This window comes from Diplotaxodon limnothrissa, linkage group LG17 (genome assembly GCF_057381915.1).
Source record: "Diplotaxodon limnothrissa isolate DT_005_m linkage group LG17, D_limnothrissa_male_GT1.1, whole genome shotgun sequence".
Taxonomy (NCBI): domain Eukaryota; kingdom Metazoa; phylum Chordata; class Actinopteri; order Cichliformes; family Cichlidae; genus Diplotaxodon; species Diplotaxodon limnothrissa.
The window spans coordinates 25,467,750-25,484,206 of record NC_140612.1 but is presented as its reverse complement, the minus strand read 5'-3'; the positions used below and the strand labels follow the sequence as shown (position 1 = coordinate 25,484,206).

Here is a 16,457-nt window from a genome sequence, read left to right as displayed (position 1 = left end):
CTTTTGGCCAACTTGAAAGCCTCTATCAGTAGCACTTTGTTAAGATGAAATTCCACTTTGAGTCCTTTGTGCAGCTGCCCAGGTTCTACATTTTCTGGCTGGAAACTGTGGCTCTGCACTTACAGAAATTCTCCTCAGTGTTGTTGAATAGATGACCTTTCTCAGTACAGATATGTCTTTTCTTCCTGCACAGCTCCCATCAGCCACTCAGCCTCTCTCTGCTCCCACTGTAGAAACTCAACTTGGAATCAAATGTCACTTGGGTGGCCTTATGAAAAGTCATACCTTCTGTGACTTCAGCATGAAGTGGTTTTGTCAAATGTCCAGAAATCATATTTCACACATATTTTTGTCATTGTTGTTTATCTCACTTTTCATTCCAGATGCAGGTCTGCTCATATAAGACAGCTGCACCTAAATCTCAGACTTCACTGAGACTTCAAGCTCTCAGTGGGTAGCTGCGGGTGAACTGTGGGGCTGTGGGGGCAGGGCACGCAGACACTTACCCCACAAAGGGCCTACAGCTGTTTTGCCCTTTAGGGCCCAAAATGAGTATTCAGTGAACCATTCCACAGTGGGTTTACTCACAGAAATCCCATGCGGGCACTATTTAGGCTTGTTATTGTGGAGCCCATAGCAATTTTGCCTTTTTGGCTCAGTGTGGGTACCCACTGTAGGTAGCCCACTGAAAACCCATGTGGGGCCCATTTGGGGTCACCATAAAAATTTTCTTTGGGCAACTAGTGTGTGTACCTGCTGTGGTAGCTTTTTGGTCTAAGTAGCTCTTTTTTGTTTTGTTTTTGTTGATCTTTGAAGAACATTCTGGTCAACGCTTCCTACCAGTTGGTGGCAGTAATGTACCATGGGGCACCACTAGGGCAGCCAAAGCCTAGAGTGTTGATATACAGTGGGCCTAAAGTAGGGGCCTCCTTTTACGGCCCCTCTCTGCTTAGTCTGGACAGCCCACAGTCAGCTCACACTATGGACTGCCCCACAGTCCGGGGCCCAGATGTGCCACATTTTACTCTGGTGCAAGGCCCACTGTAGGCCATGTGGGTCTGCCCACAGTGGCTGCAAACAGGCCCTAAAGGGGTTGGTCATTAGATCGCAGGTCCTTGCTTAAAAATAAGAGATGTTTGTTAAAGACTGTATATATCTTTTCACAGAAAAGTTAGAACTTTGATGATTAAGGACAACCAATCTCACTGACGTCTTTCAGAGCATTTTAGGATTATTTATATATGCTGTCCTAGAAAATAGAAAAAACATTGTCCACTTTAAATAATTCACTGAATGATTCTTACATAAAAATGAGCAACTTAGAAAGCAGAACCAACATCATCCTTTTTGGTCCCCATAATGCTTTGAGCAGATGTAATATTAGTAAGCAAGAAACATCCTGGGGAAGTGAAAATACAATGAAAATTCCATATTCAACCCATATTTACAGATTTTTTTTGATACCCATACTTTACAATGTTCTGGGGCACAGTGTATTTTGTGCATTATGGTTTTTTAATGTTTGCACAATGGACAGTATTCCCAAACGCTGTTATTGTCAGATGACAGACATTCAGAATAAAAGAAAAGGAATTTCAGCTGGTATTGTTGTATTTTATGAAAGAAATAAGACAAATGTTTGTTCAGGTGTCTTTGAGAGGAGATACAATGCTGCACTTATCTATGGTAGCTTTAAAAGTCATATTATGCCAGCTTTGACTATTGCCATCTACTGTAGCTGCATAATACATTTTTTTTATTTAAGCAATTTCATGATTATCTGGAAGAGCCAGAAAGTGAAACTACAAAGTCCTGGTTTAATCTTCATTTCCATGATAAAATAGCAGCAGTTTGAAAATGTGTGCACATTAACTTTCGGTTTATGATGTGCATACAATCGTCTCTCTCAGGAAGGCACAATATCCATTATTTCACTGTGGCTGTTAGAGGAGGCGGACAAGAACACACTGGCTTTTAAGTACAATTTGAAAATAACACAAAAGTACTATATAAAAGAAACTATTAATGCATTGTTCACTGACAGTCTGCGTGGATTTATTATTGTGGGTTTTTGAAGAGTCTGTGGAAGTGGGAAATAGAAAATTACATACATTATTGGAAAAATGTCATCTTACAAAAAGTCAATGCAGTTGACTGTTCTTGACGCCTTTTTAATACCAAATGTTTCTGCTAGTAAAAATATGGTTTGAATAAAGTAATCTCTTTCAGTAGACCAGTGCAGAGGCTCGTTTCGTTTCCTTTTTTTATAACTGGTAAATGTAGCTGCTTCACTTTTACTTTTACTCTACACTTTTGCCTTTGTAAGATCCAAATAAAAAGCAGTCGCATGTTTTTCAGAAACTGATTTTAAAAATACAATTTAAAAAAAAAAGAGAGAAAAAAAAAAGCTGAGAGTTGTGCAACATCTGGCAACAAATAAAGTTAATTAGTAATGTGATTAGGTATAAAAGGAGCATCCCTGGGAGTTTTTCATGAGTGGAAGGAATTCAGTTTTATGAGTGGCTCTGATGAAATAGTTCATCAACTTTAAAAAAAAATCCACCCCTCTGTTTTATTCTTTGCCCGTGCAGTTCAGGATTGCAGGTGTGCTGGAGCCCGATCCAAGCTGTATGACAGGGCAAGAGGCATGGTGCAATCTGGCTGGTAGCCAGAGCTGACAGAGAGACAATCATTCGTACTCTCATTCGCTCCCGACACCCAATTTAGAATCACTAATTAACCTTTGGAGTGTGAGGGTAAGCTTGAATACCCAGAGAGAACTCACCCAGGCGCAGGGAGAACATGCAAAGGGTGCTAAGAGAGTTTCATAATATCATTAAAGTCTGAGTCTAAGAATCCAGAGTAATCTCTGTATGCATTGGCCATAAACTGTGAGTCCGCAGGTGCTGCTGCTTTAAAAATAGCCATGCAAAATCGCTGCATGGGCTCAGAATCACCTATGAAAACCTATGTTAGTGAACCTAGGTCCCCACTGCACCAAAAGAAAGCAGTTTCATTTTAGCAACCCTTAGTTTTCCAGCCTTTTGGTGCCCCTGTCCTAACTTTTTTTTTTTTTAAAAGATCATTTTCATCATCAAAATGAACTAATATATTTCTGGAAACACTAAAATGTCTCGTTTTTAATCACTTCAGAATCAGAATCAGAATACTTTATTGATCCCTGGGGGAAATTATTTTTTGTTACAGTGCTCCATTTTAAACCAACATTAAGACAAGACAGACAATACGCTAACTAAGAATAGTACAATATATACATATATATACATACATACATACATACATACATACATACATACATAAGTCACTTATAAATAAATATTTGGAAAAGAAACATGTGTAGCTGTAGCAGCAAACAGTGTGTTAAGTGGATGCGTTGTACAGGGAGATGGCCACAGGCAGGAATGATTTCCTGTGTCGTTCAGTGGTGCTTTTCGGTAATCTCAGTCTCTCACTGAACGAGCTCCTGTGACTGACCAGCATGTCATGGAGTGGGTGGGAGGTGTTATCCAACATTGTCTTTATCTTGGACAGCATCCGCCTCTCCGACACCACCTTGAGGGAGTCCAGCTCCATCCCCACAACATTGCTGGCCTTACGGATCAGTTTATTGAGTCTGTTGGCATCTGCGACCCTCAGCCTGCTCCCCCAGCATGCAACAGCATAGAGGATCGCACTGGCCACAACAGACTCATAGAAAATCCTCAGCATTTTCTGGCAGATGTTGAAGGACCTCAGTCGCCTCAAAAAATAGAGACGACTCTGGCCCTTCCTGTAAAGTGCTGTGGTGTTTTTAGCCCAGTCCAGTTTGTTGTCAATGTGTACTCCAAGGTATTTATAGTCCTCCACAATGTCAACACTGACCCCCTGGATTGAAACAGGGGTCAAGTGTTTCCTGGTCTTCCTGAAGTCCACGATCAGTTCCTTGGTCTTTGCCACGTTGAGCTGCAGATGATTCTGCTCACACCACGTGACAAAGGAGTCGACCACAGCCCGGTACTCTGTCTCATCATCCCTGCTGATGCATCCAACCACCGCAGAGTCATCAGAAAACTTCTGAAGATGGCAGGTCTCTGTGCAGTGGCTGAAGTCTGTGGTGTAGAGGGTGAAGAGGAAGGGGGAGAGGACAGTCCCCTGTGGTGCCCTTGATATGTTTTCTATGTTCTACTGTGAATAAATATGAGTTTAGAGATTTGCATCATTGCAATCTTTCCCAATTTACTGGATTCGGGTTGTATTTATCTTGATTAACTTCATTTTGTTTTCCCCTTCAGACAGCAATGCTCCAGGGCAACTGTTTCGATGTATGAAATTCCAAATCTTGTGTAGCTAAACTAATTACAGGGCAGATTTCCTGGTACACCTTAATGCAGATTCCACGCACTGTTTCTTTGTGAAAATATTTGCCTTTCATGTAACTATGTGTGCAATCTGTGTGCATTTTCAGGAGCTGGCCAGAGAGCGTCAGGAGAACGCCAGGTTGCTGAAAGCCTACCAGGACAAAGATGATCTCATTGGGAAGCTGAAGGAGGAAATCGACTTGCTGAACCAAGTGAGCACAGCCTACATAATTTTCTGCTCTGATGTCTGATATTTTGAGTGTTCCTTTGTGTTTGCATGCGTGGGCGTCTTGTGGGGGCTGTAATCATCATCTGGCATTTTACTGGCCTTGCGTGTAATAGCTGTGTTTTTCTACACTGATTATTCTTGCAGTCTATCAGAAGCTGGACATAAACATACTTTTTTAGTTTTGAATTTATATAACTTGAAACACAATGGGGGGAACTTACTGTAATTTGCAATTTAAACACTCTGAAACACAAGTAGTTGAAAGTATTAAAATTTGTTGCTCCGTGTGGCAGGTAGGTTCATATGTAACTGATTCGTCAATCATGGTGTCACCACTGAGCTGTTTTTTTGTCAGCCTAAATTTGAGTTGTCTTGGATGAACAGTGAAGGATAAGCAGTCCTCTTTGGCTTCTTTCATTCGGTTTATGCAAGTAGTTTTTGTTGAATACAGCAAAAAAGAAAGAAATGATGAAGTCCACTGAAAATTACTTTTAACAGCTGTGTTCACGCTCTTTATCTGCATCATGGGTTTTTTTTGGACCTTTCTGGAGAACGAGTCTGAACTGGGCCTTTGCAGTTCAAACCCCTTTGAATTGAAACTTCCAAAGTGATTTTTTTTACTGTGTCATTTAACAGTCAAATCAAAACAGTAAAATGCAGCCATGGGCCAAACTAGATGAACAGTAAATTACAACCTAGCCAATTTCAGCCAATCACTGTGGTATTACAATCAGCAACCATTTATTATAAAGTGACTTTCACAGTTGGGCTCCACATTCAAAAATGAAATTGAAGTTCACCTTACACCTCTGGGTTAACTTTGTTGATTACAGATTTATCTTAATTATTGAGTTGCTTTTCATGTTGCTTGATAACCAGTCTACTACATAGACACCACACAGGAATGTATAAGGCTTAATTATGTTTGGATAACAGTCCATTGGTTGATAATATAATTAATATTATGGCATGCTGTTTAGTTGTTTGGAACAATCTTTCCAAATACACTTCTAGTATTTTATTTCACTCTTACTTTGACCTTATTAGTAGGTGTATGTCTGTGTTTTGCATCTAGGCAGTTTACAAAGGTAGCTTGCTAACTAAGCTCACTAACTTTAGTAACCTTAGGCAATCCACAGCTTCTCATCTCATTAAGGTAACATCTGGCTCTAAAAAATAAACAGCATAGCAGTGACTGTCTATTAACTTTGAGAGTTCATAAGAATAAGACCCAGTGGGTGATCTTACTATATCCAATGTACACTCTGGAATCACTCTTCTTTAGCTGCAACACTGTGTGACGAGCAAAGCAGAAGAAATAATAATGACTACTACTTTCACTCCCAACTTTTCAGATTTGGAAGCTTGGTCTTCCTTCATGGAGCATTTTGATGTCACATGTTAACAAACTCTGAAATGGTCTTATGTTTTGTGAGAATATTTGCTTACGGAGACTAATATTGCTGTAGCGTACATGTGTGTGTCATGGTGTCATTGCCAAGATGCATTATGGTTACATCAGAAATCCCAGTAGCATTGACAAAGTGGTAGTATTTGAATGACTATGAATGAGAATGGGTTTAGTTAAAAGAATTTCATTGTAACTTCATAAACTAAGGCCCATTTCGAAATAACAATGAAGAGATGCATGCTGTTTTTGGTAAAATCTTCATGGCAAAAATAATCAAAGTCAATAAAATATGAACTCTTATATAGGCTGAACGGTTATTAAGAGGAGATTCAAATCGGGTTAAAACACATTTGTAGATGAGGTGATAATATTGAGTGTTTACAAAGACAAAAAACACCCATTTCTCACTGAAAAAAGGAACTAAACAGTTCTCCCTCAGGAAGATCAGTTAAGACATGAGAATGGCAAGACGAGCGATAATAAGTGCTGCTGCTGCAATTATCGTGAGAAGAGCTTTTGACAGATCTCATAACTATAACAGTCTGATCATTTCACACTAAAGTGAACCCAATAGCAGGGGTCAGGTGTGCTTTCACATTTGGCTTGATGGGTTGGAGTGTGTTTTTTGTTTTTTTTCTCTCCCCCTTCTTTCACCTCATGCTGCACGCAGGGTGAGAAACATGTTGGCTGATGGCTTTATATCCGTAGTGAAACCTCTCCAAACCTTCTGTACTTGCAGCTTTTTACTGTGTTTTCTGGATCACGAGTCTGGTGGGTGGAAAATGGTGTACATTTTTCTTGCTTGCTTATTATCTAAATGCTTTTGTCATTATCAAACACACTGCAAACCCCAAAAAGAGCACAATATACAGGAAGCATCATACTGATAGCATCACATATAGGAGAGGTTGGCCATAAGAGAAGTGATTTATCCAAGGATGGTTAATGCAGGCAGCGAGCCATCAGAAACGTCCCTGAGAGAGGCTCCTGCAGGGCCTGATGTTATAGCAGGAGATAAGAGTTGATCCAGTCGGCGTCTCTGCAGAGTAAAATTGAACCCTCAGTCACTGTAGAAGTTTATTTGGGAGAGAAAGAAAAGATAAAGCTCAACTGCTGGACGTCTTTCTCCCCACTGATATGGTTTGAAAAGAGAGTCTTGCAGAGTGTTCGGTGAAAGCTTACACAGTAAATACTGATGGGCTCATCTAATGAGAAAGCAAAAGAGCTTTTATATTTCCTAAAGGTTAAATCTGCAATAATTGTCCTTTTTTTCTTTTTCTAAGTTGATACAATATTCTTAGCAAACAGCTTTTTACTTGCTTATCACTATTACTCAGTATAGAGTTGTTACTTAATGCAGCACTAGATTCTTTAGGTGATTGTAGTGTCTACATTAAACTTTTGAAGATTTTTCTCTGGAAGCAGCTATGTGTTACAGGCATCTGACAGACAGGTGACAGCTATCATGTTTTTGAGTCTTTAAAGTCTTCAAATGTCTTAAATTTGCTAATAAAATTGAAATCAACTGTATCTATGTGACGCCAATTCACAACAACAGTCACCCCTCCCACCCCGTTTGTGAGCGGCAGATCAAGTTATCTGCATCTTGGTGCAAAAGAAGGGAACCAAACCCCACCTCTCTCTTGTTAGTGTCTCACCTTACGTTAGTCTTTACGTCCCTTTTTTGCCGCAGAGACAGCAAGCTGTGTTGTAAACCTGTGACCTGCTTAATTTGACTTTTTAAGTCCCTCCAAGTGTTGTTCAGCTCATTCCCAACAGTCATGCAATCATGGCCGGTGATGGAAGAAACCGAAAATGAGGAGTGTCACTTTGATGAGACAGCGCTGTGGCAACTTAGAGCTTCTCTCATTTGCAACTAATTGAAGCTGTTAATGTCTAATTTGTTGCTATCAAGGCAGCCCAAATGGAAGGGGAGGGGAGGGGGGGGGGACCTGGCAGCAAGCAATGCTCATTTTAACTCTCAGACGAACACTCCACAACCTGATCAGGCCTCTCAGCGGTATAGAGGCAGGGTCTTGAATATTTATGTGGTTAAATGGGTCCTGATGGAACTAAACAGAGAGATATGTGTGTGTTGTGCCCTTTTCACAGGACCTGGATGACATCGAAGATGAGAACGAGCAACTCAAACAAGAGAACAAGACTCTGCTGAAAGTGGTAGGCCAGCTGACGAGGTAGAACCAGATCCGGCACAACAGCCCAGCAACTCTGTCGTCTCCCCTCTCCAAACCAGCCTCCTGCTCTGGGTCAAGTCCAGCAGGGTCACCTTTTATGTGTTTGAATCTGTGTTTTTTGTCTGTTAGAGTGAGACTGTAAATCAGCTGTCATCTGAGGCGCACAGCCTTAAAATGCATCCCTCCTATCTGAGGAGGATTATTCCAATTGTTGTGAAAGCTGAACTGAGTGGTGGGGATTTTCGGTTATCCTATACATATTATATGTAAATGTATTGTATATAGGCCATTTAGATTGTTAATTTTTTTTCATTTCTGATAAGGACATTAAAAAAAAAAAAGATGCTAAAATACATTGAATGTATGTGCTACAAAAACAAGCGCACACAAAGTCTTTTCAAACATCTCCACAAACTACACCCAATACTCACACAGGTAAACTGAAAAAGATTTCCATTGTTGCAATGTTTGAATTGTGTCTGAAGCCAGTGCAGTGCTGCTGTTTAGGACCAAATCCAATATAATTAGTGCTACAGTATCAGCAGCCAAAGTGGGCATAGTGCCTTGCAATGCATGTGAGATTTTTTTTTTTTTTAAATGGTTAAAGCCTGGTGCTTTATTAATGGACACTGGTGCCAGATTTACTTTCTTCCAATAACTTTTTGGTACATCTTAATCCCACAAGTGCTAATCTGCAAAAAATTTGCATTTTGAATATATCCCATTTAAACAATCAGTTTAAAAATAATATCAATAAAATGCTTTACTCATTTCAGTGTCGACATCTTGAGTATTATAGCTGACACTTATGAAACGTCTTTGGGTAAAATCCTTGTCTATCATATATGTGGATTCATTTTCTTAAAAAATATTTTGCTCTTGTTTACAAGTTCAGCCTTTGTGATATTTAATAGATGTTTAGTATTGAGTGTTCTGGGCCTTTAATATGCGGTTTAAACAGAATTAATTGGCAGTTTTGAAAATTGTGAGAGCAAAACTGAAGACACTGTGATCAAAATGTTTTCTTGCAAGAAAAACGTCTTTGTAAATCCAACGTTTTTGGAAATCTAAAAGTTGTTTATGAATTCAAAAGTTTTGCTTATTCAAAAGTTTCATAGCAAAGATGCTACATCTGACCTGTTCCATGTAGACTGCTGTTTTATAATGAGCTGTATGAATTGGCAGCAATTGATATTGAATGCTAAGATTGAAGTACTGAAGTTGAGACGATACAAATGTTCACTGATTTTCTATTTTTTGGAAAACAGAGTATCAGTGCTCTTTACCAGGGATGTTCCCGGCATCTAATTTTACTCGTCACTTAAATATGAGGGGGGAAAAATCAGAATAATAAAGTATTTGAAGATGCATTTGAAAATCTTTATATTCTCCAGCAATCTGACTATATTTTAAAAATGTGCTAAATGTAACACTTTCTGGCTTGACTTCAACATATTAGATCAGTTAGCTGAGTGTGGCTAAAGCTAGCACCAGCAATCGTTTCTCCTTTAAAGTCCACAAACCTGTCTAAATGAATATAGCCATGTAATGTTCTGGCTATGTGTCACTTTCATCTGATAGAGTGGATGTAAAACCATTAATTTTCTAGGTCCAAGTACTGCGTGATTAATGCAGTGAGATCGAGATCTTATTTTCCACCTTACTCTTCACAACTTCCTGTCATAGAGACGAAGAGGGTTGCTGCTATATGTGAATGCTGACCGGGTGTGTAACCTTTTTAGACGCAACGATTGGCTGGCACTGTACATTAATAAAATGTGGAAAAAATAGGCTCTCATATATTTTGGTTGCCACTTAGTAGGGCAGCATTATTTAGGCCCCAGTCACACAGGCCTAGAGACCAGTCGATGAACGGCTAGTAACTAGAGAAAAATTGGTATTTCCTGACTGGTTGGCAAGTGGTTGTGGGAGGTTGCCTGTTAGGTCTTGTGAAATTTGTCACAAGGAATTATGTTGCTACACTAAAAAAAAAAAAACCTTGCAATTGCTTCGGTCACTAGCAGAATTCTGTAGTTCCCTGTAGTTTGCTTGGAAGAGGAGTTATCTGCAAATATTTGCTAGCTACTCGCAGAGCGGTTGTGAAACAAACTGGAAATGGAGACCGTTTGCCTTAGAATAAAAGTTAAGCCTTTTGAAACATGTCGATTTCGGCAATAAGGCACAACCGTCTGTCGGAGATCGACAGACGGATTGGGGCTGCAGCTGCAGTAATGCGGACGCTGCACCGGTCCGTCGTGGTGAAGAGGGAGCTGAGTGTAAAAGCGAAGCTCTCAATTTACCGGTCGATCTACGTCCCTACCCTCACCTATGGCCACGAGCTGTGGGTAGTGACCGAAAGAACGAGATCGCGGATACAAGCGGCAGAAATGAGCTTCCTCCGAAGGGTGGCTGGCCTCTCCCTTAGAGATAGGGTGAGAAGTTCGGCCATCCGGGAGGGGCTCAGAGTAGAGCAGCTGCTGCTCCACATCGAAAGGAGCCAGCTGAGGTGGTTCGGGCATCTGACAAGGATGCCCCCTGGGCGCCTCCTGGGTGAGGTGTTCCAGGTATGTCCCACCGGGAGGAGGCCCCGGGGCAGACCCAGGACACGCTGGAGAGATTATATCTCTCGGCTGGCCTGGGAACGCCTTGGTATTCCCCCGGATAAGCTGGAGGAGGTGGCTGGGGAGAGGGAGGTCTGGGCCTCTTTGCTTAGGCTGCTGCCCCCGCGACCTGGCCCCGGACAAAGCGGATGAAAATGGATGGATGGATGGATGGCACAACTTTTACTTTGAAAGTGTCTTGCATATTTCTTTGTAGCTCAGACCCGTGAGATTCAGGTCAACGGTAAGCAAAGCTTCTGCTTTTGTAAACAGTACATTTGGAATAATATTTTAAATGATAAATTTTACTTGCACCTAAACTATTTTAGGTCTAATATTTACAGTTTCTTTATTGTAAACCTGCTGTTTAATAACACAGAAGTAACTCCATATTTTACTTCTGTTTTTCTGCCTTCTAGAATGCATGGAGTGAGTTATAGTGCATTTTCTTTTTGTATGATAACCAAATGAACTGAAGGAGCATACTGTTTGAAATGCATCTCTTTTGTTTACTCAAGGGAACAGGCTTTGATGGTAGCATAATTTTACTTTCTTATTTTATTTAGCCGCTCCTCTCCCAGCGAGGAGGTGCACGGTGATCTCATGCGCTGTGGCAAATGATCTTTAGGCTCACTGCTTCCACATACATTCACATGTTTTGGGGTAAAGATCATCCCCACGTAGACAGACACCACAGACCCATCTCTCTTTCCACTGCATTATGCATGTACAGAAGATTAAGTCATTTAATAAAAGTTTGATTATCTCTCTCCTCAGTCGACTCGCTTGTGTTCATTAAGACTAATTTGATGTGATGATACCGTGCCACTGAGTCGGTAATGCAATGTGACGGTGGCGGGGAGTTCAGTTCCTCTGCTTTTAGTACACACACACACACACACACACACACACACACACACACACACACACACACACACACACACACACACACAGGGCTGATGATGATTCAACATGCCAATCATCAACCTAGATGTGGCTGGAACACGAAAACCGCCATCAACCACACACAACTTATTATACTGTTGAAACGCTGTTACCGTTGAAATTCCCTCACCTACTGACAGTTTAAGAGGGAAAAAAATCTATACAGGAACCATATTAGGACTAATGTCAACTAAATTTCCAGATAATAGCCTCTTTCAGCTGACGGAAAGTACTGGAGGCTCTCTTTATAATCCATATTAGCATTTTTATGGAAACTTTTAGGGTTTGTCGTTTGGAATAGTCACAGAGGGCACAGACAATTCATAACTGCCTTTGGTTTGTCACAATAAGCTTTTAGTCTGCTCTCAGCAGTACTGTCAGACCTCCACTAGAGTTCAGACAGCATCAGAATTCTTTCTGTCTTATTGTCACTCATTACACTGTGGGGGGGGGAATGGCTTGTCAGCAGGTCTTTGTATAGATCTTGTTTTTTGTTTTGGAGTTTTGCAAGGAAATGTTGTTACGTCAGCAACATTTGGAGAAAGGCAATGTGGCTATCTTGTAGAATGGCTAAAAATGAATAAATGCCTGGGATGTTGCCATTATACAAACCTACTGTAGTAACCAGGTAACTCTAGGTGTTAAATTGTGGCCATATTGCTTTCCTGGTATTAAAGAAGGTAAATAACAGTATATTCAAAACAACATTTAAAGACTTATCAAAATGCGCTCCAGCTTTTGCCTTCATCACTTAATAGTGCCTGAGGTATGAGAAAATCAGTGATGTTAGAGCAACAGCTCACTTCAGCCTACTGAAAAAATACAGTGCACATTTTAAGGAAAACACTGCTTTTTAATTGCATTGAATCCTATTCAGGTGTCTCCTTTTCTATAACACGGGGAATAAGTTGAGCATAGCAAAAACTCTGTAGTACACTTCTGCAACCTGCTGAACTGAGTCTTTAAGAACAAAAGTGGATACAGACAATAATGCATGAGCTAGTATAGCATCTGCAAGATGCTATTACTGCACTTTTGGTCACCATTTAAAAAAAATGGTCTAGCCTATAACTGATATTTGAATATGGAAGTTAGCTAAAACAGACACCAAAAAATATAGTGTTTATATTGGCTATATGTCAACGCTGTATTGTTTTAAATGCCTTACCTCACTACAGTAGCTTGCTAACGCATAGCTAACAATCAAGCTAGCTAAACATGGCGTTCTCTGACATAGAAGCCATGCTCAAAACGAATAGCGTTACTGTTTCAGCCCTCAGTTTTCTCCTCTGGTTGGTGCAGTTTTTAAAAGTATGATGGCCTGCGCTACTTCTTTATGTGATTCCACATAAGTTCTTGTTCTGTGGCCAGGGTGTAGCATTTCATACAACCTACAAGCATGACAAGGAAAGATGAAGAAGATATAAAGAGTTTATATCATTCAAATAGAGAAACGCATTATCAGTTTTGACTCTAATGTCCAGAAATGACCATTGCCAGCTTTCTAAATCCACCCATGGTCATAGAAACTATGGGAACCCCAGCTCTATTGGTAATGGAACATGTTCTTCATTCCAGTGCAGTATATACTGCCATTTGGTCAGATGCTGCATGACTCACACTGTTAAGCAAAATGTATCTGCTGCAACACTAGCCACAAAAGGTACCACTTTTATTTTAAAGATGCATAAAGTCATTTTCAGGTCATTGGAATGGTAGCACTGACATAAGTTACAGGTTAATCAACCAAAAGACAATGATTCACATTGATTCACATTGTTGAAATGACAGCTGGCTTGAATTGTGTATGTTTTTAGATTCACAACTTTAGATGCAACTTTCCATGTATCATGTTAATAATCATACGTTCATGTGCTTGTATTGTATGTACGGCTTTAAATAGGCACATCCTCTTCCACGGATCGCATTAGATCTTGAGAGGCTGATAGCGGGGACAGAGATGAGAAGCAGGCCTTATCTTGTTCTTGAAGAAACCCAGCCATATTTCATTATCAGTTGGTTTCATGCTCTGGGTTCTCTGGCCAATCTCCTCAATCTCCAGGGTCCACAGTGTAAGGAAGCACTCATCCGCACAGAGGATGGCAGGGGTCAGGATGCCAGAAAAAAGTGAGAACGGACAGATAAAATGATACAGGACATATTTTTGCAATTTCCTCTTGCTATTCCTCCTAGTCCGCTTTATCACAGCAACCCATTTTCTCAACCAGCAGCCTGAAAGTGACTTGTGCCTACCCATGCACCTTTTACACCTCATTATCTCCAAACTAAGTGATGTCTGATGTGACACCTTAAAGCCAGTATTCAAATTGAAGTGTCCTTGTTGAAATTATTGCATCCAGACTGTCCGTCCAAATCTAACGTCAGTCTGCACTTCCAGCTGAAGGCACAGTCTCTCACTGCCCCTTTCAAGCCGGTTTCACCATCACGCCTCTGTGAAAGCGCGTCTTTGAAGTCACGCGGCACGGCAAATAGCAGGAAAACTGCAAGAACTAAAATTCAGACGTCTCGCATGCACGTCTCCTAATACCTGGAGTGCATGTGGAGATGCCCTTTGTTGAAATCCTCTGTAAAAAGTCAATGAGATACAAACACAGTTCACAAATGCAAAGAAATCAACTAATGACAGTCCAAAGGCATGACATTTACCAAATGGCATAATTTAGCTCATCAGGCCTTGAAAAATTACATTACTTTGGATGTTTTATTTTAGTCTTTAATTATCTGAGGAAATGTTGTCCTAGTAGAGGACAAATTAGATTTTTTTTTCTGTCGATGAGTCACCATAATAGATTTTTATCAACCAATAGAGTGGGCCCAGCTGAATAATGTGGGGCAATTAGAGTAATCAGAAATTAAGAAAATGATTATGTTATTAGCGTGAAATAATTATATAACACTATTATGATAATGCAATATATTATCAGCTATATTACTATTGAATAGCTATATTCTATATTCAGGTCGTTGTATTAAATTTTGACAAATTATTTTTACTTTTTCCGGCACCAATTACATTATCAGCTGCTATAAAGCCAATCCGTGCGGCCTATTTTATCACTGCAGCCATCATCTAAATCAGTCTCTTACCAAAATGACTTCTGTCTACCCCTCGAAGCCCATTATCCTAAAAACAGATGTCTTTTTGAGATGGCACTACAAACCCATATTCTGCCCTGTCCTTTGCTCTCTCAGCTTACATTTCAGTTGGTTTGCCTTCTATAATTTTGTCTCATCTTCTGTCCTACACTTCTCTCCTTATACAAAGCTGTTCAGTTGGCTTTAACGTTGGTATTTCTTCCTGAACTACTGTCTTTACGGAACAAAGTAATCTGAATATAGTTAACTACAACTTACTTGTTATCGAATATCTGATATCAGTTGACCTGCCACGATGATTGGTGTATGTATCATCCATCTTTCTTTTAGTCCACAGCTACTAACCATGGATACATTAGCAAAGCCCCAAGCGATTAAATGTAAGTTCTGATTAACAGAGTAGTAATTTATATGTATACTTCTTATAGTACATACTTCTGGTCACTGATGTTGTGTGGATAGTCATGATACATAACTTATGTAAGATTCATTTTAGACTTTTTGACGTTATTTGGTAGTTGAGTGAAGCAGTGAAGGGTAGGAAGGAAAGAGGGGAAGACACACAGCAAACAACCACAGATCAGACTGGCATTTTGGCATATAGTTGCCTGGTCAACCAGTGAGATAAACTTGCACCCAGGCAGCCTGTTTTGTAGCGAATACTTAAGCATGGGTGAACCTCAGGAGAAATTTTCCCCATCCATATATGAGGCATTTCATTCATTGTCCATCTGTTAGTAGCAGACAGCTAGTTGCTCTGGTTGTGCAGCAACCGTCTTCTATGTTTCCTAGAGATAGAAAGCTCACATTCCCATGCTTACAGACTACAGGACCACCAAACCCTCCCCCGCATCCTCTGATGTCTCCTTCCTCAACGAGCTCAACAACTTTTATGCTCGTTTTGAGCGAGAGAACCCCACAACCACAACCAAAGCAGACATGACGCCAGACCACCAACCTATGACTCTCTCCCCCACCGATGTAGGAGCGGTGCTGAGCAGGATCAATGTCCACAAGGCTGCAGGCCCTGATGGCATCCCCGGGCGTGTTCTCAGAGCGTGTTCTGGGGAGCTTGCAGGAGTGCTCACAGACATATTCAATCTGTCCTTGGCCCACGCTGTGGTACCGGCCTGCTTCAAATCCACCTCCATCGTCCCGATACCCAAAAACTCCAACCCATCTTGCCTCAATGATTACCGCCCAGTAGCACTCACCCCCATCATCACTAAGTGCTTAGAGCAGCTGGTCCTAGCACACTTCAAATCCTGTCTCCCCCCCACCCTGGACCCCCACCAATTCGCATACCGCCAGAACAGGAGCACAGAGGATGCAGTCTCCATCGCACTGCACTCTGTCCTCTCACACCTGGACAACAACAACACCTACGCCAGAATGCTGTTTATAGACTTCAGTTCAGCGTTCAATACAATCCACCCCTCACAACTCATCAGGAAACTGACAGACCTGGGCATCAATTCCCTCATCTGCAAATGGTTACTGGACTTCCTGACCAACCGCCCCCAACATGTCCGGCTGGATAACCACTGCTCATCTACCATCACAATGAACACCGGTGTACCACAAGGCTGCGTGATGAGCCCT

At 40.9% G+C, this 16,457-nt stretch overlaps 1 protein-coding gene across 3 annotated transcripts in view; it reads left to right on the top strand.

Annotated features, from left to right (window-relative positions):
• Nucleotides 1-8,941, top strand: part of pawr (PRKC, apoptosis, WT1, regulator) — a 71,045-nt gene extending 62,104 nt beyond the window's left edge. For all 3 annotated transcript variants that reach the window (XM_085376441.1, XM_085376443.1, XM_085376440.1), the window contains exons 6-7: nt 4,466-4,570; nt 8,111-8,941. In XM_085376441.1, coding sequence (XP_085232567.1) covers nt 4,466-4,570; nt 8,111-8,197 — 192 coding nt within the window. In that variant the 3' untranslated portion in view covers nt 8,198-8,941. The remainder of the gene's footprint in view (nt 1-4,465; nt 4,571-8,110) is intronic.
• The last annotated feature ends 7,516 nt before the right edge of the window (nt 8,942-16,457 follow it).